This window comes from Larimichthys crocea, chromosome VII (genome assembly GCF_000972845.2).
Source record: "Larimichthys crocea isolate SSNF chromosome VII, L_crocea_2.0, whole genome shotgun sequence".
Lineage (NCBI taxonomy): Eukaryota > Metazoa > Chordata > Actinopteri > Sciaenidae > Larimichthys > Larimichthys crocea.
The window spans coordinates 542,768-569,576 of NC_040017.1; the positions used below are offsets into that span (position 1 = coordinate 542,768).

Genomic DNA, 26,809 nt, shown 5'->3' on the forward strand with positions numbered 1-26,809 from the left:
CAAATATCTGGAGTGTGTTCTGGAGCTACGTGGCAGGAAGAGGGTGGTAGCAGAGAGGAGGTTCGGGTTTGGGTGGGGGTTGGGTTGGGGGGACAGAGGCAAGGCATGAGGTTGTGTTTCCTCAACAACTTGCAGTCCAACCTCCCAAATCACTGAAAGCAAAACAACTCTGACACCAGGCAGGGCCATTAGGAAACCCTGCTTACAGTACAGCAGTGCAGGCATAATCTCATGTGTTTTAAGTCACTAATGAGTGGGTACCTCGCTGTGCGCAGCAGTAGGATGTTTAATTTCCAAATGAAATGTAATGATGGAAAGTCTGAAGGTTTTCGTGAAAACACGTGGAGGATATATTTCAGGGCCAGAGGTGCGTGTTTATTTTCAAGGCCTCCAGGAACGTGGAAAGATTAAATAGAAAGTGATATCTACAGCCTGACACACAGCTCCCTACATGTCATTTTTCTCCAGGCTAATGGCCAATCCATATTTTCTCTCTCCCCTCCATTCCAAGCAGTTTATAGCTGAGTAGACATGGGCATGTCCAAGCTCAATTCTACAGTGCTGGGAATGTGATGTATTGCAGGCCCAGCTAACCATGTGAAGCTTGTACGGCTGGCACAAAACACAACTATTACAACGGCAAATATTTATTCAAGCACCATCAATTCAGTAATGAGCTGCTTCATGTATGTGCAGCTGTAGATAAAGCATCTAAAAGAATGAAGTCTCTGCAGATCATCAGCATGGACTCATTTGTTATCACAGAGATAGCACATAGCTTCCTGCCACTACATTCCAAAGGGTCAAGTATCTGAAATGTCGAGGAACCTCTGAATCACCATCCATCACTGTGTCATGCTGTGACTCATTTTTAGTTCTTTTTTTGGCTAGTAAACCCCTTTAGAGTGCTGCAGGGAAACATACGTGGTACAGACAAAAGGCCATGATCCGCATTTCACAAGAAAGTGCACACAACCCTAATGCAACAAACAAGAAACAACAGGACAATGGAGCCAATTTAGTTTGAGGGAACTGCTTAAAGACAAAAATCTATTCTTAAAAGGCACTGTGAGGACCCATGTTATAATTACTCTCAAATTAAAGAGCTCAGTCTGGCTGTAACAACATGGGTAGGTCCTTCCCAGAGCTACAAACAAGAGGGATCAAAGACAGTGACAATAGTCAGAGTTGTGTTTTACTTTACTGTGGCTACAATTATAGTGCAAACAATGAAATGTAAAAGTTCAACGAAACTCTAATTAACCAGAGCCACTAATGACTCACTATCTTTCTTTTGAAGGTCAACTGGGAACCTTGCTTCATCTTATACCTTTCAAAGTATTAGGGCTTGGGGTTTGGGCAAGGGAAAAGTTGTAGGTGTCTGTGTCAGTATTACTTACTTAGAGAGGGACACTCCTCCAGCTTTCCCAATGAGCTCCTCATGGTGGAGGACAGCATCATTCCAAGGAATGTCAAGGAATTTCAGCAGTGTCCTCATCCATTTCTCAGGATGAAGGACCAACTGTTCATAATGCACAGGTAGACATTTATCCGCTGCCTCTAGGCACTGAGTGTACATTGTCTCTATGGCCCGATTCCACTTGGTCAGGCAGTCCCGGTAGCTGCCCAGGTCGAAGCCAGCAATCGTCACCTTCCGTGAGATCATGGAGTGGACTGAAGCCCGGCCATCACGAATCATAAGTACAAACTTGGCACGGGGAAATATTTTGGCTAGGTAGGAAAGCGACTTCAGTGCAAAAGGGTCCTTGTTGCAAAGAAAGTTGGCGGGCTCTCCGTGTTTGACAATGATTTCCAGCAGAAAGGCCTGCATGGCGGCGTCCAGCACCTCATCTGTCACACCGGCCTCATCCAGGCGCATCTTCTCCCGACCGGAGCGGCTCCACATCTGTTTCATGGCTAGGATACGTGGGATGACGCGGGTTTCTTCACCACAGCGTACTTCAGGATGGGCATCCAGCATGGCTCGCATTAGCGTGGTCCCACTGCGGGGCACTCCACCTATGAAGATGAGTGGCATGTCTTTACTGTAAACAAAAGGAGTGCTGAGGTTCTGGCCAGTCCGTAAGGTGGTCCGCATGCTTCCTCCGAGTGCTGACAGAGGCAGGATCCCACCCGGTTGGTTGCGTTCCACGATACGATGGTGGCACTCCATTGCGTGGCGGCCCAGGTAGAAGACTGTGACTGAGCTGATGACCAGACAGGCCACCAGCAAATTCTGTTTCAGCTTGCCAATCATGTTGCAGGCCACAGACGAGAGAAGACAATATCACAACAGGGGAAGTTTAGGGGGAGGGATGGGAAAAGGATCTGAAGGGTAATTAAGGTTCCCCCCCCTTTATGGTTGCTTGCTGGGGACAGGGCATGGATCGAGCTCCCTAGTGCACAGCAGGCGTTGAGTCCCCAGCTCCATGAGGCCTGGATTGTGGAATGAAACACAAAAGGCACAGTTAGTTCTGAATATACACAAGTGCAACGATCATCAAGCACAGCAACAAAACCCAAAGTACCATTTGATTGCAGTTTGTATGATGCTGTTCTCTGGATGCACACCTCCACAGTCTGTCCACTAAGAACAAGTATGATGATTGTGGTAATCTGTCCAGCTCAATAACACACTCTCACACTCGTTTGCCACTTGTTTATTGTCGGTTATTGTAATCAATCATGTGTGTGTTCTTTGGGTGTGTGTGTGTTCTTTGGGTGTGTGTGTGTTCTTTGGGTGTGTGTGGTTAATGTAAGAAGAGAATAAACAAAACAGGAAGAGATAAACATTTGAAATAGTAATTAACATAAATAATATGATATGAAATAAACAGGAATAATGTCATGTAAGATAATGAAAATGAACAAAGATGAATCAATTAAGAGGACAAAGCGTTAATAAGGGAGTGTCAATAATTTACAAACTCTGAACTTAAGAAGGCTCCTCTGCATGTGATGATTTGTGCTCTACTGCACACAGAGGCTACGGAATTGAGCGACGGTCCCTTAATGACCCATTGGTGCTCACACTGCTAATGAACAGCTAAAAGTCCAACATTAACTACCTAATAATTTCATACATGGATACAGAGTGCAGTAATAATACACGATATGTGATATGAAGAATGTAAAGTGATAAAAACGCACATAGAATATAAAAAAAAACGAACAAGTCCAGAATAGGGATGGGCATGATTAATCGATAATCGATCATTAAGAATTGTGTCGATCACGTTAATTTTTTTTATCGATCAAACGTTGGTATTAAATAAAAGGTGTTGTATAGTGTGAGTCTTAAAGCAATGCAATGAGTTTCACTGTGTGGCAGCAATGAAACATTTTACCAATCGGGGGCGATATTTGACTTAAAAAACAGTATACTCAGCTACCTGCGAATTTCCGTAGATTTCAAAATTAATCATGAAGAGGTCACGGCGAAGTGTGGCGTCGGATCATTTTGAATAAAATAATAACAAAGTTCACTGCAAACACTGCGAAGCCGTGTATAAGTACAACATGTCCACGACTCCAATGTTGTACCACTTGAACAATGTGCATCCGACCCTGGTTAACGTCAGTGCACCCCAGGCTGGCCAAGTTAGCGTGGAGGTACCTGTGCATCCCGGCAACGTCAGTCCCCTCAGAGCGGGTGTGTTCAGCTGCTGGGCTGATGGTCACCAGGCTGTGCTTGCGTCTGACCCCAGAGCACATTAACATGCTTATCTTTCTCAACAAAAATCAGTAGGCTGGTGCTGAAGTTACTGTTAGGCGTCCATCACCAATGTAGCCTGTATGGGAGTTACTAGTTTTTATGAGGCTTTGTTAAGTAATTAATTGTTACGTAATCTCTCCCTTACTCCCCCCCGTCTTTCTCGACTCGGTTTTAAATTAAGTATATTTTGACCAAAGTATTATTATGTTTAAGTTATTGTTTAACATGATCGCCGCACCGCATATTAAGTTTAACCATTGAACGTCGGGCTTAACTGCCATAAGAGTTGGACTGTTCTTGTAATAAAGATTTCATCGAGGAAAAAAACATTGTATTTGTATTTTTATTGCACTTTTAATATAAAAAAATATAATGATTAAATGATAATTGATCATTAATTTTCCCGATGATTGATCAAAGAAATTTATTCGAATGCCCATCCCTAGTCCAGAAGAAGAAATGATAAAGAAACTAAATGAACTCTCGCAAACATTTGATTAGAGAAGCGGTAGACAGAATTCAATGCCGACTGAAAGATGAATGCAAATCTATGCATTTACCAAAGGACAGCACTATTTTCCATCTTACCAGATCACTAAGACTGGTAGAGCATTTAAGTCACACTTAGCCTTTAGTCTCTCATTTTGTCATAGGCATGCACACACACAGACACTTCCCACACATAAATTCTACACACCGCAGTGGGCTGGCTGACAATGTTTCCTCTGCTGTTGGAAAGTAAAAGCTGCAGGCTTAGTACAGCTTATTTGTTGGAGGCCCTGCAGCCATAGTCACCTCCCTTAACCCTGAGCCCTGGCTGGGAGAGGAAGGGGACAGCAAACCTCAGCAGGCAGTGCTCAGCCGTGCCTCACTTTCATATACTACATATTCAGTCTGGTATAGGTTTCTTATTAGGGGAACCTGATCTCGATTATAAAATATTGGAAACAGTGGTGGGTGGTAAGTCATCTACAACATTATTATCTTTGACAACCATTTCAGCAACCACTACGAGCTGTAGCAACACTGACAGAACTTATCTCCAACTATGAATGACTCAGACTGACTCCGTCCCTTTCATTCTCAGACATGGTGCTCTGTAACTCACACAGCACAGTATCTTCATAATCAATGCCACAGCATACTGTCTGCAACTAACCATAGCCAGTCAATTAGAGAAACCAATTTGCATAAACAAGTTTCTAATTTGCTTCTAACATTGAATATTATTGCTCATTAATATGTTGGGTCTTTCGACTATATGATATATTTTCACTTTATGTAAATATGCCTTATTCAAAGCAAAGCTCTTTTTACATTTACATGCCATTCCTCATCTGTGGTCACGAGGTTTGAGTAGTGACAGAAACAACAAGATAGCAGATACAAGAGGACGAGATGAGCTCCCTCCGCTGGGTGGCCGGGCTCAGCTTTAATGATCGAGTGACCCCCAAATTCCAATGTATGTGGACACACCGCATTGTGAGTGCACTGTGGTCACCACAGCGATATTCAGCCATTCTAGTCAATGTTTCGAAGCCCACCGGCTGAAACGCACTTTGTTTCAGAGGTGTTCCAGAAGCAGGACTCCGGGCTCCGAGTTGAATATGACGACGGCACCCTGCTAAACCTGCTGCCACTACGACCCAACCTCATATAAGCATAATGTTATTTCACCAAAAGACAGGGTGTCTTGTTTTTTTTTTCATGGTTGTCTGCATCACTAATATCAAGCAAGACTCTTCTTGTTTTGAAGTATAGCTTCTTTAAAACTAAAATGTTTCAGCCACACAATAATAACAAGGAAATCCAGTCACTTTATTTGCTCTGCAGTCTGTTTAAGCACAGACCACGTCATCGTGAGCATGATGGTTAACAGACCCCTCAGCATTGTCCTGCTCCAGCATTAGTATGTGACAGGGTGCTGTTCATGTACCCAGTGCAGCCAACCCCCACCCTTCATGGTATATGAGAGGCTTGAATGTGTCTTAGTCTGGGCAAAGCACAACAGCATGACGCAAGACGTCATCATATTCTTTGTTCTAACTTATGAAGTTTTAATTACCGACTTTGTTCCTTCCCAGTAAATACACTGCCGTGGTGTTTAATGTCCTGGGAGTGAAAGTCTAAAGATACATGAAGATCCCATGGTCTTACATACAGCTGTGTTTAGAAATGCTTTTCAGAGTACTACTTTGGCAGGCAACGCCAACTGGTTACGAAGGCAGAAATCAACAATTTCCGTCTGCCCAGCCCTGACGAAACCACATTCATGTTAAAACATGAGACTTGGAGACAGGAATGATAAATAGAAGTGAAGACTAATTCTCTAAATATCTGAAGACTGCAGGTTTGGATGGTGATGGCACCACTGAAACCAAGAAGAGGATTTCATAAATATCCCAAAGCTACTGCATCCATCATCATCATGGTTAACCAATATGAGAACTCCACCATATTAATGCTATTCAAGAGGTTGTTCCCACCTTAATGTGAATGTTCTGAGAATAGCTTGATGGATGAATTTGGTTAAATTACACAATAGTTAATTTTGGCCAAGAAAATATCACATCCAGAAGTAAAAAGATCTGCGTAATCTGTAGAACTTTTTCCTAGAAATCAAGTAAGGTAAGGAACCAGAACCAGAACAATAAAGAATATCCATATTTAAAGTGGATTCTAGTTGTCATTAAGACGCAAGCACATTATGCTCAACTGGTTCTGATTCTTGGTGTCAAAATTTGATTTTGAATCCATTTTAGATTCAAAGCCAATTCTCTATTGAACAAACACAAAGAGGATAGAAAGAGTAGCTTTAGTTTCAGGCCAATACACTGCATTGTGTGCCAAACCATTCACTTGAGTCCTCAGTCCATTGAAATATAATATGAAACTTAACTGGTCTATCTAAATGAAGGTCATTGTCTGTGTGTGTGAGTGCACGTAGCTTTTTAATTGAAAACATTTGATGCAACCAGAGTAGGCTTAGTAGTAAGCTTTGTCAAAAGCTGCAGTGTGTGTGTGATATTGCTGATGTCTGGTGGACACAAAATACTTTAATAGAGCTTTGTTTTCAAAGCTAATTATTAAGTTTATTAAATCCAAAATACCCACTTAACAGTTACCTTTTCTGAAGATAAAGAAATATGAACATAACTCTAGTGTGTGGGTGCTGTACATTCCAGCAACATAATTAACCAAGATTATTATACAAACAGATTTTTGGTATCATGATTTTAATGTCATAAATTGTTTTCACTGACCGAGTATTTTAAGCTAAATAAAATAGGTGTCAAAGTAAATACACTACATGAAATAAAACAGATAATGTACTGAGCATCATTTAGTCAGTGTGTGCTCAACAAGATGAATCCAACTACATGAAATGAGTCCATATATTCTGTACTGTATCTGAATCAGCTGAGCCAGGTTGGGACAGAGCAGGGCAGACCAATGCATCACTCCACCATCTGTTTCCCCTCTAACACCATGTTGCCAACTTCTTCTCAGTGGGTTACTCGTGCCTGATGAGCCAAGTGGCCGTTGTTGCTTTTAGGCAAACATCCTCAACTGTTAACTGGTAGTTATACAAGTGAGGAGCATTTCACAACAAAACATTACAGCTAATTCCTCGCCTTAGCCTCCCTGTGAGAAGGAGCTCATGCAAGACTAAGCTGCAGATAAATGTTTCAAGTATTCCCCCTGCACTGCGACTGAGGAATGTGGAAATTGGGTAAACACTGTAGAGCGTTCTTACAGTGAAGCACCTGACAACTGTTTATTTCTTTCTTTTCCTGTCGTTGGGCTTTGTCTTTACTTTCCGCCCACCCACACAATCTCACATCTCTGTGTCTTCTCCTTGGTGATTCAGTGTTGCAGGGAGGGGGAAGTCACAAAGCATGCCAGGCTGCCAACACCTTTAGTTTATTAGTGGGAGTGCATGAGGGGCCTGCTGTTTCTCCAAGGCTGCTGCTGCTGCTGCTGCAACTGCCCTTAAAGGAAAATTCCACCTTCAGATTCAATTTTGCAATCAGACATTATCAGTCTGCAAGGTCAATGCACTGCAGGCACGTCTCTATTTAACATCATTTTGAGGAAGATCTTGTCAAATCAATCAACAAGCAACCAGACCAACAAAACCATTCCAGGAGATAAAAGGGAGGAAAGCAGTGAGTGAAAGCTGAGAGATCAGAGTGAGAAACAAATGTGGAAGGTGTGACAGACAACAAAAGATAAGTCACTGCTGTCACCACAAACCAACAAGAGGATGACGCAAACTAGACTAGCACTCTTCTCCTACAATGATCTGCTTAACCTGAGCTTCAGTTTCAGAACAATAACAAAATATGACACAAATAACTGCAAGCATGCATAGGTTTTCTGGCATGCTTGACTTTCTTTTAGCATGACCTGACTACTTCTTTTACAGGACTTCATATTAAAGCCAGACCGATATAACAACAGGACAATTCTATTGGCCAGCATCGGCCTATCAGAGATATCTCTATCATCATATATAGTGTCCAACATGCTCTGATATGAAAACATTTTTACAGGATATTTGGATAGAAGCTAAATGTAACTGTAGCCTATAACAGTATAAGGAAACTAGGGGTGGCACGGTACATGTATTCGTATTGAACCGTCACGGTACGGGGGTCACGTTTCGGTACGCGCATTTTCACGGAGAATACACAGTACAAAAGTTTGATGTTGAAATGAATGCAGAATCGTTTCGCGAGGGAGTTCTTTCAGGACACATTTAACCTTGCACATGCAAACTCTGATTGGTCTACTCTAGCTCTTCGAACTCCCCCTTCAAATACAACCTCTGGTAGGTTAGTTGTGGTTGTGAGTAGGCTAACACTGAGAATGGCGAGTGACTCGGGCGCACAGGAGTTAGACGACCCACCTGCATCATTTAAGTCAGTGGTGTGGGATCAGTGTTAATTTCGTCAGACGAGACGAGACAAAATATGTTCGTCAACGAGCCTTTTTCCCCTGACGATGATGAGTCGATACAATGTTCTAAAAACACTGACGAAAAATGTGCCAATGTGCGTTTTTGTTGACGAATAAAGACGAGACGAAAATGTCATACCAGAAATAAAAATAAACAAAACGTCCTCCTTGTTTTCGTCTAGAAAGTCCAGTCCTGCTGTCATGTGTTTGTGCCAGCAGTTCTTTTACTGTAGGTAACGTCACGGCCACACGTTTGAGATCCTCTGGCTGCTCTCGCACCTGTGGCTTGAAAACAAACAGTATGCAGGAGAAACACGGTGTATGGACAGCGCAATCTAGAGCATGAAACGGGCCTTAGAAGTCAGGACCGACCCCGTCCGGGCCCGGTAGAATTCGACCTGAGCCCAGCCTGGCCCGTTTTGATTGACAGCTTTGTAGAGCCCGAACCCGTTTCCATTATTAAAATGTGCGCATATGGCATAACAGTCAAGAATGAGTCTAGCCTCCCCATTTGTGCTAAACAGTGATGGACTCATCTTAATTTTAACATTTTAGTAGATGCAACTGGCATAAAATCAATTTATTTATATTGAAATTTAACAATTGCATGTAGAACATGTCATAATAGGGTGTACCTGCTATTAGTAGATTAAAAAATGAAATTTAAGTGCATATTAAGTGTGTATTGAAACAACAGACAAGACACTTAGCAAAGTTGCATTGAAGATGAATTAGGGCTGCTCGATTATGGAAAAAAATCAATATCACGATTATTATGGTCAATATTGAAATCACGATTATTCAAACGATTAATTTTGAGTTTTACAATGCATTTATTCAGCATTTCTCTCTCTCACACTTTGTTATTGATTCTTTATGCAAAGTGTTCAAATTGAAAATACATTTTGGCTACAAATATGTACTTTACAGCTGTTTTGCAATGTATAAAGCATTAAATCAATAAAATAAATATACTTTATGGAACATTAAATAAGGCATAGAAAAACATAAATGTATCCAAAATAAACTATGGCTCCAGCTGCTCTGCAAATTCTCTATTTATAGAACAAAATAAATATAATAATAGACATAAGCATCAATAAGCAATAAGCATCTTGAAACCCTCACCCTCTACTGTATTAATGGGTTGCATATGTTTAGCTAAGAAATATCCAATGGCAGCTGTTAGGCCCCGTTTACACGTACACAGGTATTTTAAAAAACGGACACATTTCCCTTTGTTTGTACCGATCTTTTACACGCAAATGGTGAATTTGCCTCTGAAAACGAATCGAGTTTTAGGCAGCTGATGCGCCAAAAGTGCGACCAATGTTTACCTTTCGCTACGACGATGATCATGGAAGCAGCCGCCCATAGGCTTGGCGTAGTTATGATGGCGCTCCATGGCGTATTCATGCGGGTTGATGTAAACGAAAACTTTTTGGAAAATGATGCTATGTGCACGATGTTATTTTGGAAAACGGAGGGAGGGAAATATTCGTTTCTCAACATACCCGGCTATGTGTAAACGCAGCCTGATGTCTTGTGCCTCTCCGAACTTGTCGGATAAGGAGTCGCATTAAACAATGTGTCTGTGATCGATGACTGAGTTTGCGTTGACGTCTTGCTGCTTGTGGCACTGGCTTTGTCTTTTTGTTTCTTTATTAATTCATCGTGAGTGACTTTGTGCTTTTGTTTGAGATGGTTGAATACATTTGTAGTGTTACCAAGAGGAGCAGCTATTACCTTGTAGCAAATCTTGCACATTATGTGCTGCTGCTTCTCGTCGCTTTCAATCTCACTCAGTTTTTGAACACCAAAAGACACACCTCCTCACTCTTCCGCTGCGTGAGTGAGTATGGGCTAGTATATGGGCTGCGTATGGTCAGCGGGGCCGGAGAAATGGAATGTATTGCGCATGCGCGTCTCTCAGAAATTGTGTAATGAAAAGTGGAAAATAAATCGTTTAAACTCGATTATATGATTTTTGAGATAGTTTGACAACAAAATCGAAATCGTGATTAAAATTCGATTAATTGCACAGCCCTAAGATGAATTCATTCAGTTCAATTCAATCAAGACATTTAATCAATATGTTAGCTGTGGAACACAAGTGAACTGGAATTAATAAACAAAAAAATAATAATACCTGAAATAAATAGAAGAAGACTAAAATGTTTTAACTAAAACTGGACTAAAATACCCTGTTGTCACGTTTGTCTAAAACCAGACAAAAATTTTGAGACTTTTAGTCGACTAAAATATGACGAACAAAAATGATTTGTGAAAGACTAAAAGTGACTAAGATGAAGAATGAACTTTGAAACAAGACTAAGACTAAATTTAAAAATGGGTGACAAAATTAACACTGATTCCAGCATATGGAAACTTTGTGTTCTTGTTGTTTTACTTCAGGAATTTGCAGCTACCTCAGCTTGAGATTTGCACAATAAAAACAGCCGTTGAGGATAGCCTTTTTGGTTATGTTTTTTTTTCCTGCACTGTACCGAAAATGTACCGAACCGTAAGGTCTGAACCGAGGTACGTACCGAACCGTGACTTTTGTGTACCGTGCCACCCCTAAAGGAAACATAGATGAGGAAACAATAGATTAAACTCGGACATGTACAGGACAAATGGCCATTTTTATTACAGTTATTTACTGTATTTTTGTCTTGACTCATTTTATCTAACTGATATACCAGTCAGAGAAGGACCTGAAGACTTGAGCTGGAGTCTCTTCAGAGGTGAGGTTATGAGCGCTTTGACTGATCAGAAACTTGCGGTTGAGATTCAGAGCAGTGTCGTGTTTCACCTTACACCAAGCTGAAATGTGTTTGTGTTAAATTAATTGAGGCTCTTCTCTCCTGTTACTGATATTGTATCCTCCTCGCAGGATATTTTCCCCATTGATCTGTTAGTGGAAGCAATGGAGGATGAGGCGGCTCTCCATGGAGGATCGGTGAAACCAAACCACATCGACACTTAATAACGAGGGGCGACTTTGCACCTTGTGAGGCCCGGTGAGAGAGATTTGCATTACTGAGAAAGAAAAGAACAGTAGAAAACAGAGGATTCACAAAGGTTCCTCTCACTTCTCAGCTGTTTCTGCTCTGAAATTAACTGTGTGATAAGAAGAAGGTTTCTTTGATTAGTGGATGAATTACCTTTGTCATAGACACGGCTGCTGTGAGCAATCTGTCAAACACAGTCGGATTGTTGCCTCTGACATCATCATGCACACTCAGTAAATTAAGAAATGAAGCTGGGGTTGAGCCAGAGCGCCCCACCCTCACATTTTAGAACATAATCAAGCTCATTGAAATAACTTATCTCACTTTATTTAGATCTTCCGGTTTTCTCTAATGAGCAGGCACAGAGTTTTGAATAAAACGTTGAGGGTAGAGCTGCAATCTTTGGTGGATTTCAATGACTATACAGAATGGACAGAGCATGACCATGTAAGCTGTACTGCCTCTTCTGCATCCCGGCTAATCTAAAAATCAGTCCTGAGGTGGGCCAAATGACACCTGGGTGCTCTGTAACAGTACCTACCTGTCAATCAAAGCGGCCACGCTGTTAATTCTGCATAACTTTAAGGCCTTAAAGGTCCAGTGTGTAAGATTTAGAAACATTTATTGGCAGGAATGGAAGCCATTACTCATGGATGGAATGACAGCGTTTCTACAGTAGTAGCAACTTAAAAGTTCCCGTTCAAGCTGAACGCCAGCTGAATGGCAGCCGTCTTCCAGCTGACTTCCAGCCGGCTCCCTGCAAAGTCCCGTGAAGGGAGAGACCCCCCTCCTTCTCCTGGGCGTGTCTATTTTTTACTGTAACTCCACCCATTCATGTGATTACAGGGTATGACCAGGAGATGGCGCTTCTCTCACAGAACTTATTTACAGTTGTTCTACCTGGAGATGACGTAGCTTACACACATCGTTAACATTCTCGTTGCTCAATCTTTCGTTTGCGCTTACAGTAACAGGCTTATTGGTCTCCCAGTGTCACAGATCACAGAGCGGAAAATGCAGCTGGTTTGAGTAATGCATAGTGTACAGTAGCCGTATGATTTGAGCGTGTTCATGAATTGAAATTAAATTTAAGGTGTTTATATCTAACATGTCAGCATTCACCAAATCAACAACATCTAGTCTGTTCTGTCTTTACTAGTGGTGGGCCGTTATGCGTGCTGCTGCGTTAAGGTGAGACTCTTATCAGGCGATAAAAAAATATCACCATTAATCTATTCTCAAAGCTGTTCCAGCCTTTGAGGTCGCTTTTTGACTTTTTTTCTTCTTTGTTCATTTTTGTTTTCTTCGCTGTAACTCTTTGGAGTCCTGATCTCTCTAGCAATGTTGGTTTTAGAAAGTTTTTGAGTTTTTCTCGTGTTTTTTAAATGCCGCTTCCACCTGGACAGCTGCCTTTGTTTACTCCGGGAACAGCTGATCGCGCTAATGCCGGGCCGGCATTGGCGCATTAATCTACAGTATCTATGGCCACCACTAGTCTTTACATAATTACTGAAGCGTCTCTTCTCTTGTGCTCGCGCACTCTCTCTCGCTCATCTGCATGTAAACAACAAACTAACCCTTAAAAATTTGCAAAAAGAATTGAAGAATAACAACAGCAATAATACCTCCTATTGAATATTTGATCACAGTTTGATCGTTGTGAGACGCCATTTAAAAAGGGAGAATACCTGGTGATTAACAGCCCTTTGGAAACCCTTTGTTATGTAGGTATCAACCTTTTGTTTGCACTTGATGGGCCTCCCCCCCCCCCCCCCCCCACGTGTCACGCAAATCAGAGCGGAAAATGCAGGACAGACAATCATGGATGTGACGTCTTTACTGTGTTTTACTGGCAGTTCGTGGATTTATTATGGCTAAATGGAATTCTGAAACAAATCTTTTTTTTTTGCAAAGGCACGCATGCAAATCAAACAAAACAAACGTATAAAACATTCTAATAATAATACAAAATATCTATATATTATATATATACACTGACAGTAAATGGAAAGAAATTACGAGTGAATCAAGTATGAATATCAAGTATGTGGCCATAGATCAGGGGTCAGGAACCTACAGTACCGTACTCATTCCGAATGTTTCTGAAGTGTCCGTGCTGTGTTTTAGTTCATGCTGGAGGGAGCCCGAGCCGGGTGGTCTCCTCTGCGCCCGCTTTCGACAAGTCACATTAATGTTATGATATATTTTATTTATTATTGGTTAACTGTTTTACCAAATCAACAACATCTAGGTATTCTGTCCTCACTGTAACTAATTACCGCAGCTTTCCTCCGCGCACTCCTCTCTCTGTCGCTCCCTCTTATCTGCATGTAGTGAAAGCACAGCTGGACATCATATCCATCATACTTTACGTATACTGTACTATCAATATGGCCACTATGGCGTTCAGAGGATATTCGAAATCGAACGTGTTTCATACTGCGGCTTCAGAACAGCATAACAGATATAACTCTTAAAAAACAGTTACGGGCGGAGTGTTTCTTTAATAACAAGTTTATGTTGGCATGTTGTTGTTGTGCGTGACATGGAGTTGCGGCTCAGTGTTATTTATCACAACTGTTTTTCTCCCATCAACCAATCGTGGAATACTTGGTGCTGTGTGGGGCGATATGAACGGATCATGATGATCCTTTGCACCACTAACCACATCCATGATTGTGCTCTGTCTCAGCTGATGGGTCTCCCGCTCCCCCCCGCGTATCTGTTCAGATGTGTCTTAGTTTAGACAGTCTACGGTGAGAGCGGAAATCACTGCTCCCCCCGTGGACAAATGGGCATTGCAGCTGTTTTCACACAGACTGCTAGGGCGTTTCCAGATGGGCCCTCACTGACTACGTCATCGCGGGGATTACTTCGGTCACGTGCCAGCCAAGAGCCTGTGACGGACCAGCCACGGTCCCGTACGGTCCCGTCACGGTTCCGTCACGGAAAACACGGGAACTTTTAAGTTGCACAGAGTACCCTCTCATTTCCCTCATTTTGTCGCATTTATTTCTCGCAATTTTCGCTCGCAATTTTCAAACAACCACAACTTGAACAGGACCACAGCCAATCAGAGGCGCCGCCCAAGCCTTTCTCTTTTTGGTTTAGACCACAATATTATCCTACCATGAGTGTGAGTTCCGTCACAGGAGAACACAAGAGAGATGATGCACTCGCGAATATAATTTATTTTTTCACCCGGGCAGCTTAGGTGCATCAGTGCGACCTGTAGAATTATTGTCGCACTCGTAAAAATTTTGTCGCACATTGGTCGCACTCTGAAGTCCTGTAACATGGGGACTTATGGAGGCTGAAATACTCTGTAGCCAGCCTAAAGTTAAGCTCCAGAAATTTTAGCACTCGCATTAACTCCTGTTCAATTTATGAATTGTTGTTAATAATCACCAAAATTCAAGAGTAAATGTTATCTTTTAATTGTGAGGTCATTTGAGTATCAATAACCTCCAAAAGTGACAGATTATCTATGATGAAAGAACCATTGATTGCTTTAAGGCTGCAAAGATTTTTTTGTGATTTTCCGCATACTTTCTTCAGCTGTTGTTGTGTGTTTATGCCTTTTTATCACATTCATCAGTTAAACAACATATAAAACAAAGAGAAGCAGCCTCATACTGGAGAAGCTGCACCCACAGAAAGGTTCTCATAGAACTATTAATCAACAAAGAGAATCGTTGTAGATCATTTTCTGTTGATTGACCCAACTGATTGATTGACTAATTATTTCAACTCTAATCACTACTTCAGTACTAATTCTCTCCAATAACATATCACGGTATGGCATGAGCTCTCATTAACAGTCCAAACAAGCATTATACCATACACAGCCATCAGCCACACAGTGAATTCATTCCATCCCCTCCATTTGATTACACGCGCAGAGAGGCATGATGAAGAGGAAGGGAGGAAGGGAGGAAGGAAGGGAAGGAAGGAAGGAGAAGGAAGGAAGGAAGAAGGAAGGAAGGAGGACCTGTAAATTGCCAAAAAGCGTCTCACAATGATGAACTGTGCGAATGAAGCGTGTGAACGAGGAGTGCACCAAAACCCGGCCGAAAATGGCCCAAAAGTGCATTTCGGCTTTCGTGTGAAGGCCGATAGGAAGGCCAAAAGGCGTGACGCAAGATGCAATGAACAACGGTGCGGGGATCTGGCCCCGGGCTGAGCTTTTCCCACACACAAAAAACCACGATGCGGATATAGGAAAAACACAGGCAAGAAATACTCAACACTGCTCTTTAGCAAGCTATATACTTCTCTCAAACTCGGCGTCCACATGCGAGGTGCGTCCATGACCGTAAGATGAGGTGTCATGAAAAAAATCTAAAATTATTATATTATTTATTATATTATAAACTAAACTAGTATTTCTTTCAAGAACTTTGTATTTGATGATGTTTTTCCTTGTCAGCTCCGATCTGATCTGTGTCCCCACGGTGGACATGACGCTCAGGTGTAGCTGTGATAAATTCCAGATTGTAAGGTTTCATTGATTGTATCTATAAACATCAGGTCATTGTGGAAAAAAGCCAGAAAACAGATGCAAAACAGTGTGTGACAATCTTAAATTAATTAATAAATGCTGCACCTCGAACATTTGCTGGTTAGCTTTGATGTGTCTGCCACATATTACACTTCAATTACACTTTCTTTGTGTCTTTATGTTAAGCCGCTCATGGTATCTACATTCACGAGAACAGTTTGACTTACTTTCCATGCACAAGGCTCAACAACAGTAAATAGGCAACTGGCAAAAAATATATTAATTAAAAGCACAGTGAGCCTTCTCTTTGTGCACATGCTCAGTAGTGACCTGGCAAAACACGCAGGTAGACTGATTATTAGTGTAAGTGCAAGCAGTTATTTCGGTATCCTGGAAACAGGAGTTTAGTTGGGAGCTGTTATTGGATGTAGGTAAAACTCCGTCTATGTTTGACACGTTTGCTGCAGTCGGAGAGCAACTCTGTGGGTTTAATCACACCATAAAATAAAAAAATTTATTTTACCACCGGTGAGTGAAAAACCTATGAGAAACATCTACACAGTACACACATGACAAGTACCAACTAATTATTCACCATGTACAGGCTGAAAGATGATTTAGTTTACAGTCTAAGGTCATTAAAGTCTATCAGATTTGAGACAACAAGACCATATCTGGTGATCTTAAGTGATACTGCAATCAGATCTGTGCAATAGGGATGGCCGATATGGAAATGAGTATTCCTAACGGCTGACAAGACCAAAAAAATACAGAATAATTTCTCAAAATCAAAAAAAAATGTCTATCATACAAAACATTAGAAGCCAAAATCCAAAAAGGAAACAACACAAAAAGGTAATTTAGAATTCATAACCTTTGTAAATTAACAGTAATATAGACATTAACATGCCATCTAATGGTCATCATTACACAGGAAAATTCACACATAAGAAGTGTGCCTGTGTTACTGGAGGAGTGCTGTATGATAAAATTAGTTTTGTATGTTATTGTGTTGTGTGTGCTGTGTGTGTGTGTGTGTGTGTGTGTGTGTGTGTGTGTGTGTGTGTGTGTGTGTGTTGGGCAAAGACTGTGAGCAGTGAATTAAATTAACACAACAGTGTTTTATTTCATTTCCTGGAGCTTAAGTTACAGACAGCATAACTTGCTGTCAAAACCGACTCACATTTTTAACTCGATATTATAAATATCACTGTATGTTCTTCCTAACGTTAATCAACATGTTTACATTATTTTACGTCGCCAAATGTATGAGATTAACCAGATCCAGCTACATCAATGATTGCAAGTACCAGTACATAAAGCATGCAAAGATGAGTGAAGGCTTTACAGCTGGTATGTAACATTTCTGACAAAAAACATTCAACACTTCCTGTAGATAACGGTCATCTATACCTGCTGATTGGCTCAAGGTGGCGCACACTGTACTGCTGCAGCTCTGCATAATAGCTGATGATATGGATGAGCCTGGTGCCTGGTGATACCGTTCAATGACACCGTGTCCTTGTTTACACAGTGACCACAGTTTCACCTGGAAAAGAACTAAGGCTGATTCAGTGCAGCTGTCCTAGTTCAAAACTAAAAGCAAGCAAGGTGAAGAAACACTGACTATCTGTCACCGAAAAGGTATCAGTCGCTTCTATCCCTGAACATCTGTATTGGCATGAACTTCCAGAAATTCACCACCCTCCATGACCTGAAAATGTTTTTGAATGTTCAGATGCTTAATGACACAGTTACAAAGAAACAGAAGCCATCCCAGTGGCCGTGCTCACAGCTCTGGTCTCTAACTGTCATCCTCTGACTGACAAATGATCCAGCCTTTATTAAGTTTCCAGGCAGATCTGTGATCTGGCACATTCCTGCAGGATCAATCAGCAGGACAGCGGCTATTACCCTGTCCACAACCTCTGCCCCCGCAGGCACGCTTGTAAATCACAAGCTACGAACAAACCCAATCAACCTCCAGCTAAACTGTTCGACAGGGAGGAGAGACGTCTCTCTCCCGGCCATACACTCTCATTCCAGTTGGAGTTCAGGTAAGAGGCAGTATGTGCTAATCCAACATGTGTGTCTCTGCTTCGAATGCACAGCTACTGTTCCTCTGCATCTGGACATGATCTGCAGGGACTACAGGGCAAATAAACGAGGGATGGGGGCAAACACAGTCGTCCTCCTCCCCCATTATTTGTACAAACCTTGGCTTCCCAGGGGAATTCATTTGCTTAAACGTACCTGTCATACTGTTTATGACCTGCAAGGACCTGGTCCTGTTCAGAGTGGATGGTGTGCAATTAAAGCTGAGACTGTGTGACATTTTTTTAAACTAAGCCTTTGGCCTGTCGCGACGGAAGAGAGATTTTTGTTAGTCTGAAACTTAATGAGGTGTTTTGAATGTAACGTATCCCTTTTTACCACACAAAGGAAAGGATGATGAAGACATTAAGCCTCAGTGGTTACAGGCACGGACTGCTTTATTGTTATTTGCTGACAGGTTTCAAATACCTTGTTTTGATTGGTTTGTGGTTTGTGATGTGGGGCTCTGGTCTCCCAAAAGTTGAATCTGGCTCAATCTGGCAGTGCGTTTTTTTGCGGCAAGCCCAGTGTTGTGGACTGCCGGTGTGGAAACGCACAACCCTAGGGATGGGCGATATGGACACACGCACAAACTTTAATCTTTAAATTTAGCAGATGAAGAATATTTGGTAATATATGGTAAACAATATAAGGATGCACGGTGAAGCAACACTACTGTCAGTTTTTTTTCCATTGGTGCCTGTTTCTCTTTGTTCTTCACAAATTTATCGGAATGATCAGGACGGCTCATAAGATGAAAAATTTAGGTTGTAGTGATGAAGATATGTGCTTTAGATCCTCCTCACATGACTGGCAGAAACTTTGCTTTTTATTTCAGACAGAAAATCCACACCGCTGACATATTCCTGTAGTTGCTAGTAGCTATCATCTTGTAAAAAAGCTAAAGACCAGAAACCTACAAACATTGGTCAAACCACACATGAAGATAGTTTCTATCAAGATGTTGCACAGATGCTTTAGCCTTTAGTCTCAAATCTGACAGAGTTAACACACTAGACAACACACTGAACTACTAGTCAGGAACTACTGGAGTTCTGGCAATCGACAACCCCGTAAACTCCCGCCAACTGTCACATGTTCTTGTACCAAAACGAACATGGATGCCAACCAGTAGCTCACATTGTTTATATGCGTTGAGGAAAAAAAAAGAGCAGAGTCTGGGTGAGATGCTGGATCCTCCTACAGAGGGAAGTGGAGGTGAGTGAACTCAAACGTCTGATAGCAAAGTGAACAACAGATAAAGCTATTTTGGTCGCCAATGTCACTCACAAATCTAAAAAAAATATTTATGAGAACGACTGGTAGGGACTAGATGTGAAGACATCAGGTTAGACTCTGTACAGATGATGTATGATTTTATGACTGTCAACACCAGCTGACCAGACCCGATCCAGCTTGGTGTCCCATCAATCTTCATGCTCCAAATCACATCTGTAAATAGACTCAATGCATGTCCTTGCCTTTCAAATATGAACAGAATACTACCAATGCTGGAATTCTTTTTTATGAGGGTGCACATTAGGCCTCTGTACATGCACACAGAGAGGGGTCTTATAGGCTCAGGAGGCGGCTGACGCACACACCTCCCAAAACTCAATAACACATTGTGAGGCCCCGTGTGCACATCAAACGACCTGACTGGTTGATCTGACTTCCTGTCAGGAGACAGGTTTGAAACTGAACACTGGAACTGAACAGTACACTCCATATCCGTACAGAACGCCTCTGAATGACAGCTATGCACATTTGTTGATGTGTAGACTAAGACGCATCCAACCTTTAAAAAAAAAAAAAGATATCAGATTACTGTGGACTATGGGGAATACTTCACTAATCCAGCTATTACCTTGATCTGGTAATTCAGGTTTCCCACCAGCTGTGGATCTATCTGTGGTGGCTGACCCTCCTGTAGCATTAAGCACCACAGCAAACAGCAAAAGCTTCTCACACACACACACACACACACACACACACACACACACACACACACACACACACACACACACACACACACACACGTCACAGTACAAACATTAACACATCATCAGGTCCATACCGGTCTGTGTGAAGATAAATGCATCATATGAAGATTCTTGCAGGTCAGCTGCAGACGTCTTTAAAAAGGTGACAAATTGAATGGAAAATCTCAAACATAATCTTTGCAGGATTTTCCCCACAGGAAACGGTTCTGAAAAGGTTAATCATATGCTGTGGTCTACAAAGTCACCAGATATCAACCAAACCTGTACGCCTACGTGAGATCTTCGATCAGCACTCACAACACCAGATGAGGGAATGATGTTCATACCTCCAGCAGTACACTCTATGACGAGAAGCAGTGAAGCTGTTCTGGAGGATTGTGATGGAACAACACCTCATTGAGACACTTAGCTGGCTTGCTCTGTAAAGGCCTAGCAGATTGAAGGAGCGGACTTCTTCATTTCTCTTAGACTTTAAAAAGGTCGCAACCACTAAGTTTCCTCTTCCTATCATCAAATTGGGTAAACCTTCACACCTCACACTGAATAAAGTCACAGGAAATAATCAACTGTGTCAACTGCTCATCAGTTTTTAGCAACTAACCATTCACACACATTCATACACCAATGGCCGGCCTTCAGGAGCAATTTGGGGTTCAGCATCTTGCCCAAGGACACTTCGACTGAAGGATCAAACCGCCGATCATCTGATTAGCGGACAACCAGCTCTAGCTCTGAGCCACAGCTGCTAAACAACACCCTGCCCTGCGTGCATCTGCATACACCGATGGCTGAGGGCATTTAGCACAATCAATTTCCCGCGTTAAAGCAATGCAGTTCTCAGGTGAATCCACGTCACCTTCACAGTGCTGCTGTCAAAAGCAGCAGATGTACAATCACTACCACAATGCAGGGGTTATAAACTGTGAATGACACATCACTAATCAGTAGAGTGACTGGTTGAGAAACACGGGGGAATAAATCTGCCAATGACTGAGTGTGTGCGTGCTACAGGGGGGCTTACAATTTGAAAGACACAATCTGGTCTGTCAGGTTTGTCAGTGTAGGAGTGTTGCTCTGGATACTGTTTGTATTTTGGTTCATGCAGGATCACACTAATAGTACTTGAACAAACCCGACACACTTTACTGCTGATGATATTTAAATCGCACTGAGGAGGAGGTTAGCAGTGTTTTTTCATTTTTACAAGAGACATGAAACTGGAAGAAGATGTTATTGTTGCATGGTGATGCAGTAGTGAGGCCCGGCTTATTATACAACACCATTAAAAAAAAATCTGCAGAAAACAGAAATGTTTTTCGTCTCTTGTAATACAAACCAATGGCTGCATGGACAGCTGGAGAAATATTCCATACATAATAACACTGTGGTTAGAATGGGCAGCAGCTGGATCTGTCCTTTTGTCATTACATTTTAATGCATTAAATGATTGGATAGATCCAATGTCACAATAATAATAATCTTATAATATACATACACAAATTACATAAATTAAATGTTATTGCTCTGCATATACACAGCCTCAGAATCGCTTGTGTTAATCTTTGAGCTTCATGCAATGTGTTTCACCATGTTTCAGCATTTCGTCATGTTGACAACACTTCAGCTTTCACAGGAAACTAGCCTGCTGAACGTTTGTGGTGAAACTACCAAGCTATTATGTGATTAATGCATCAGCAGGACAATACTGCAGATTTATAAAGTGTTCAAGTGTCTTTTTTTTTTTTTAAGTAAACTTGCTGGTGACAGGCTCTCGTACAGCTCATTTTTGTTACATTTGGTTATTTTGACCTAAATCAGAGTTGGCGTACAGTACGAAGACATGCAAAAATGTAGACTTGCAGTGCAGTTAAACTACATCTGCACAACAATAATAGGTCGACTCAATTCCCACAGGCGCACAGGGAAACCTGACCAATGCGTGTGTGGGTGGTCACCAAACTCGTCTTTGACTTCAGCTCGACTGTTCTCCTGAACAGTCTTGTTTTAATTGCTTGCTATCTTAAACTTACAGTTGAGAGTAAACACCATGACAGGCATTAAAGAACAAAAAAGTGTTATGTCAGCTGTAAACTTTGTAGCCACACAGAGCTAGATAAGCACAATTGAAGCCTCTGTCCTCACTCACAATCAGTCAACAAACTGTGGTCCATCAATCAAGTGTTTCACAGTGAGGACAAGCTGAGCAGGAGATCTACTGATGTCTCTGGCCGTCAGCAGTGCTACTATTCTGGGAGGTTTTTTGATGAATGCGCCCCCCCCCCCCCCCCCCCCCCCCCCCCCCCCCCCCCCCCCCCCCCCCCCACTCATGTCAGTAACTCCTTGGGCTCTTTTGGAGAAACTTCAGAAATATGGGCACCGCTCTGCAGTTGAAACCCCTGGCTTTGCTCAGCGGTCAGACAGCTGCTTGACTGAATGTAATAATTGTGATGCAGCAGTGTGTGTTCCTTTCAAGACAAGGAAATGAGAGAAAGTGAGCTGGAGTCCAACGGATCCAGCTCTGCAGCTGTGGAAGCCGACCCACAGAGAGAGCAGCCAGAATTCAACTGGACTTGGGTGTTTTTTTTGTTGTTTTTTTTCCTCTTTCTCCCAACAGACCACCTGCACATAGCAGATGTGCTCATGGCTACCAAGATGCCCCTCCCTGGCCACTGGAAACTGTTTCTGTTCATTGTAAGCCTGCAGGCTACAAATGAATGTTACTTTTGAAAACAATTTCTCTGACACACAAAGTATTTACTACGTTTTCCTGCCAGTCTGACATCAGCACAGAGAGGGGGAATATGATATGCCATCAGTGTTCATAATCACTTCACTCAGCAGACTGGAACATGACAGTAGTAAACAGCAACACTGCTGTGTGGAAATACAGACAAGTTAACTGAATATTCAGTTTTTGGCCTCATGGGATCAAATGCAACATCTGTGTGTGTGACAGAATCTGACAAATATAATAACTATGTGTGTGTGTCAACACTACACTCATCTTTAGATTTGGTGCAGGCTGCTTTGCAGTGAGCTAAACCAACGTGATTAACAGAGGCAGGGTCATTTTTTTTCCAACCCCTCGCTGTACTCACAGGCCAAAACACTTAACATGTGTAACCCTAACACAATCCATTATCTGTTAATGCTATACATAACCTCAGACCAAACTCGATTCAAAATACTGCAATTAAATGAGCTCTCTCATCAGGTAGGGAGCACTAACCCTCGGTGTGAGGCTGTCCTCGTTAATTCGGCAGACAGTGAAGCTACAAATGTACATGAAATATCAACTTTCGTTCAAAGTGCTCTTCACCGCGCCCACCGCCGTGTATTTACGACAGAAAGGGGCATGAAGAACAGCACAGTGGACCCGCTTTAAGTTGAATTGAATTGAAATACGTACAGCCCGGTGGCCCGGTCGTGTGTCGACTGGAAGAGTTGCCTCAAGATTCGTAAAATGTCCTTGGTGGTCTTCAAGGTGTGTAACCTAAAAACTGCGTTTGTCGATAGTCAAGGCACATTTGTGATGCGACGTTTCCCCCTGAGGACAACACATAACGGCGCTATCTGTCAGCATACATCCCCGGCTATGGATTCATCTGACACGGGCTTCATTTGTATGTGATTATATCAGCCGAGATCTTTTTTTTTTCCACTCTTCGTAGCTAACGTCACAAAAACTAACATTATATAAGCGCGTTTTAATGGAAGAGTATATGTGTTAAGGCTTGAAACGACATATTACGGTAACTCAAAAGCCCTTGTAAAAAAAAAAAGAATGTGCGTTAATTGTCGCAGCTCCTGGGCTACGGGGAAGGAGAGGAGAGGGACATTACAACAGCAGCACAGCGCCAAAAAAAAACCTACCTAATGCTGCGGATACGGAGCAGGAGACTCGGGTTTGTCCGTCTGAAAACCTCCGCTGAGTCCAGTGCCAATGTCCGGACAGTGCTGCCGGCCTCCGTAGTCACTTTCCGGGCATTTTCTGTGTACATAGACCGTGTGGGTCGCACGGTGGACAGGCTTGTTGCTCTGATAGACTGGATGTGAGCTCAGCCAGACTGCTACTACCGGTGATGAAAGACGAGCTGTGATTCGTCTAAACTTCAGAGTCAGCGTCTGTGTCAGAGCTGCTGATTGGTCCACACGGCGTAGGGCGGGACTAGAGTAGATTTAAAAGTACAGGACATTTCTACTGACTTATTTCAGGTTCAGAAGGCAGTGATCAATTCAACTTAATCACTTTTGTTTACATTCATTTGACTAATATATGAAATGTGAAAAGTAATAATCCAAATGCAAAATTATGCATCTGTTCACTCAGAGTCCCTGCATCCACAAGCATTTACCACTACAAGATGTAATGTTGTTAATAAGGGACTGCTGTCAGAGGATATTATTGTTTGCTTTTTTTATCCTTACTACTGGTACTGGTCTACCTGGCCTATAAATAATTTTGCTTGATTAATGTGTTGGCTCACTTAGTTACAAGACATAAATGAGCTCTCCTCCCTGACTTACTGCTCTAAATGATTGTAGCAACGTAATAAAAATAGAACGCTTTGCATGTTGAGGTTTGCTTTAGCTGTTCCCCATTTAAATACCACAGCCACAAAAGTTAGAGACTGGTTCAATCATGGCTGTGTAAACCTGAAGCAAACCTGGGCCTCAAATAACCCTCTATTCCTCCTACTACTCTGTGGCATGCAGCATAGCTCTGCTGCCTACAATACAGATAATCAGACATCAGAAAACACAAGCAGAGACAAAATCAGTCTAACACTATCAGGAGGTGGAATCTGTTTGGACAGGGAGTCACACAGAGAGGCTTCCATAGTGCAAAGAATGAAAAACTGACTCTAAATACACTGTACATCAGATTACTTGATGTGCCTTTTAATTCATACTGGTAGGTGAAGTGGGTGTCCCATAGAGGAGGCAGAAGTCTCTCAGCAAGCAAACCCTGAAGGTCAGAGGAAGACTGAGGCAGAGGGACTAGAAGCACATCAGGCCCCAGAGGGGGAAGTTGAAGGCAGATCAAGCCTCTCACCGAGATAAAGATTGTTTTTCTGTTTCAGAAATATTTCTCATGGCGGTGGAAGCTTTGAAGGCAGTGACGGAGAAAAGATGGGCAGTGATCAATGATGCCATTATTGTGGATGTGCTCTGGTTTCAGTCACAGTGAACGGTCAGCAGAGACCAGCACTCAGCATCTCCAGCAGGGTTCAAAAGTGCATGTTAACTGATATGAGCAGACACAGAGGAAAGAGTGAGAACAAATATTAGAGTTTTAACAATGTGTGCTTTTTGAAGGCTGATACCGATCCTTACATTTATGAATCCAACTTACAGAAATTCAACATATTTAAAGTAGACTGTTTTAAAATCATTTAAAACACTGTTAACCAAGAGAATAGTGCAATAAAACAGAAGAAACTATAGTTAATTGGGAACCTCCATCATATCCAATGACTGGATATCTGATATTTATTAAAATATTTAAACATTTATTGATCTATCTGACCAAATATCTGGACAGTCAATGGACAGTTGACACCTTTAGCCCACTAAATAAGATGCTCAGTGTTGATTTGACTGCAACAATCGAGCGGTTTGATCTGACGATATGGTTTGGCCAACACTCATATTTCCCACAAGACTCATTTACAGCAGAGCAGTAACAATGCCCAGTGTGGAAATGAGTGCTGACTGCAGGCCTTTGTGATGTGTGTACCACGGCAGACCATTACACCACCGCAGATTCCATCTCCTGAATCAAAGATTCCCCTCATTCAAGGTGGTGTAACTCATCATCTGTTGAAGGGTTATAGAGACAGAAGTAGATGAGGGCAAAAACAGCTGCTGCCACAATGCAGTCCCTGTAGGCCTTTACACTCAAGGGTCTGCTGGATTGTGAGGCCGGATGGGAGTAAGGGGAAAATGGGAGGAAATGTATGGTGTCCAACAATGCCCATCTCCTCTGGGAGGAGGTTCAAAGGTTAAGGTGTTGAGGTAAGAAATCACTTATAGAACAGAAAAATGACCAGCATTAGCCCCATTGATTGTTAGTCCTACAGTAATCTAAACACAAGTGCTTAGCATAAGATGCTAAGTTAGTTTAAAAAGTAGTTTAAAACAAAAATCATAATCGAAAAAAGAAATATTTATAAATGTATGAAAGAAGCAATCCAGCGATTATTTGAATGGCAATCAAAGCCAGAGTCAGATTAGAAGTTTACCTCTGTGAGTCCTGGAAAGGAGGCATTATTGATGAAATGCTATCTTAGTTAAAAAGAAAAAAATAGCCCAGACTCACCAAAAGAACAAAAAACAGGCACTAAACAAATGCACACATGACTGTTTAGGAACAAATTTTCTGTTTTATCTGCAGTTAAGTAGACATTTTATATCCTAAATTCCATATATAAAGTACAGAGAACATTTCTGAGATATGTTCAGCATAGCACAGTACAAAAACTGAAGCAGGAAGCTGCTATACAACCTTCAAATATGA

At 41.9% G+C, this 26,809-nt stretch overlaps 1 protein-coding gene across 2 annotated transcripts in view; it reads right to left on the reverse strand.

Moving 5' to 3' along the window:
* tpst1 (tyrosylprotein sulfotransferase 1) overlaps positions 1-24,381 on the reverse strand; it is a 53,186-nt gene extending 28,805 nt beyond the window's left edge. The window contains exons 1-2 of one of the 2 annotated variants that reach the window (XM_019259385.2): positions 24,163-24,381; positions 1,401-2,436 (exon numbers count right to left, since the gene is read on the reverse strand). In XM_019259385.2, the coding sequence (XP_019114930.1) occupies positions 1,401-2,257 (857 nt within the window). In that variant the 5' untranslated portion in view covers positions 2,258-2,436; positions 24,163-24,381. The remainder of the gene's footprint in view (positions 1-1,400; positions 2,437-24,162) is intronic. The other variant, XM_019259386.2, reaches the window with a different exon arrangement.
* Between the last annotated feature and the right edge of the window lie 2,428 nt (positions 24,382-26,809).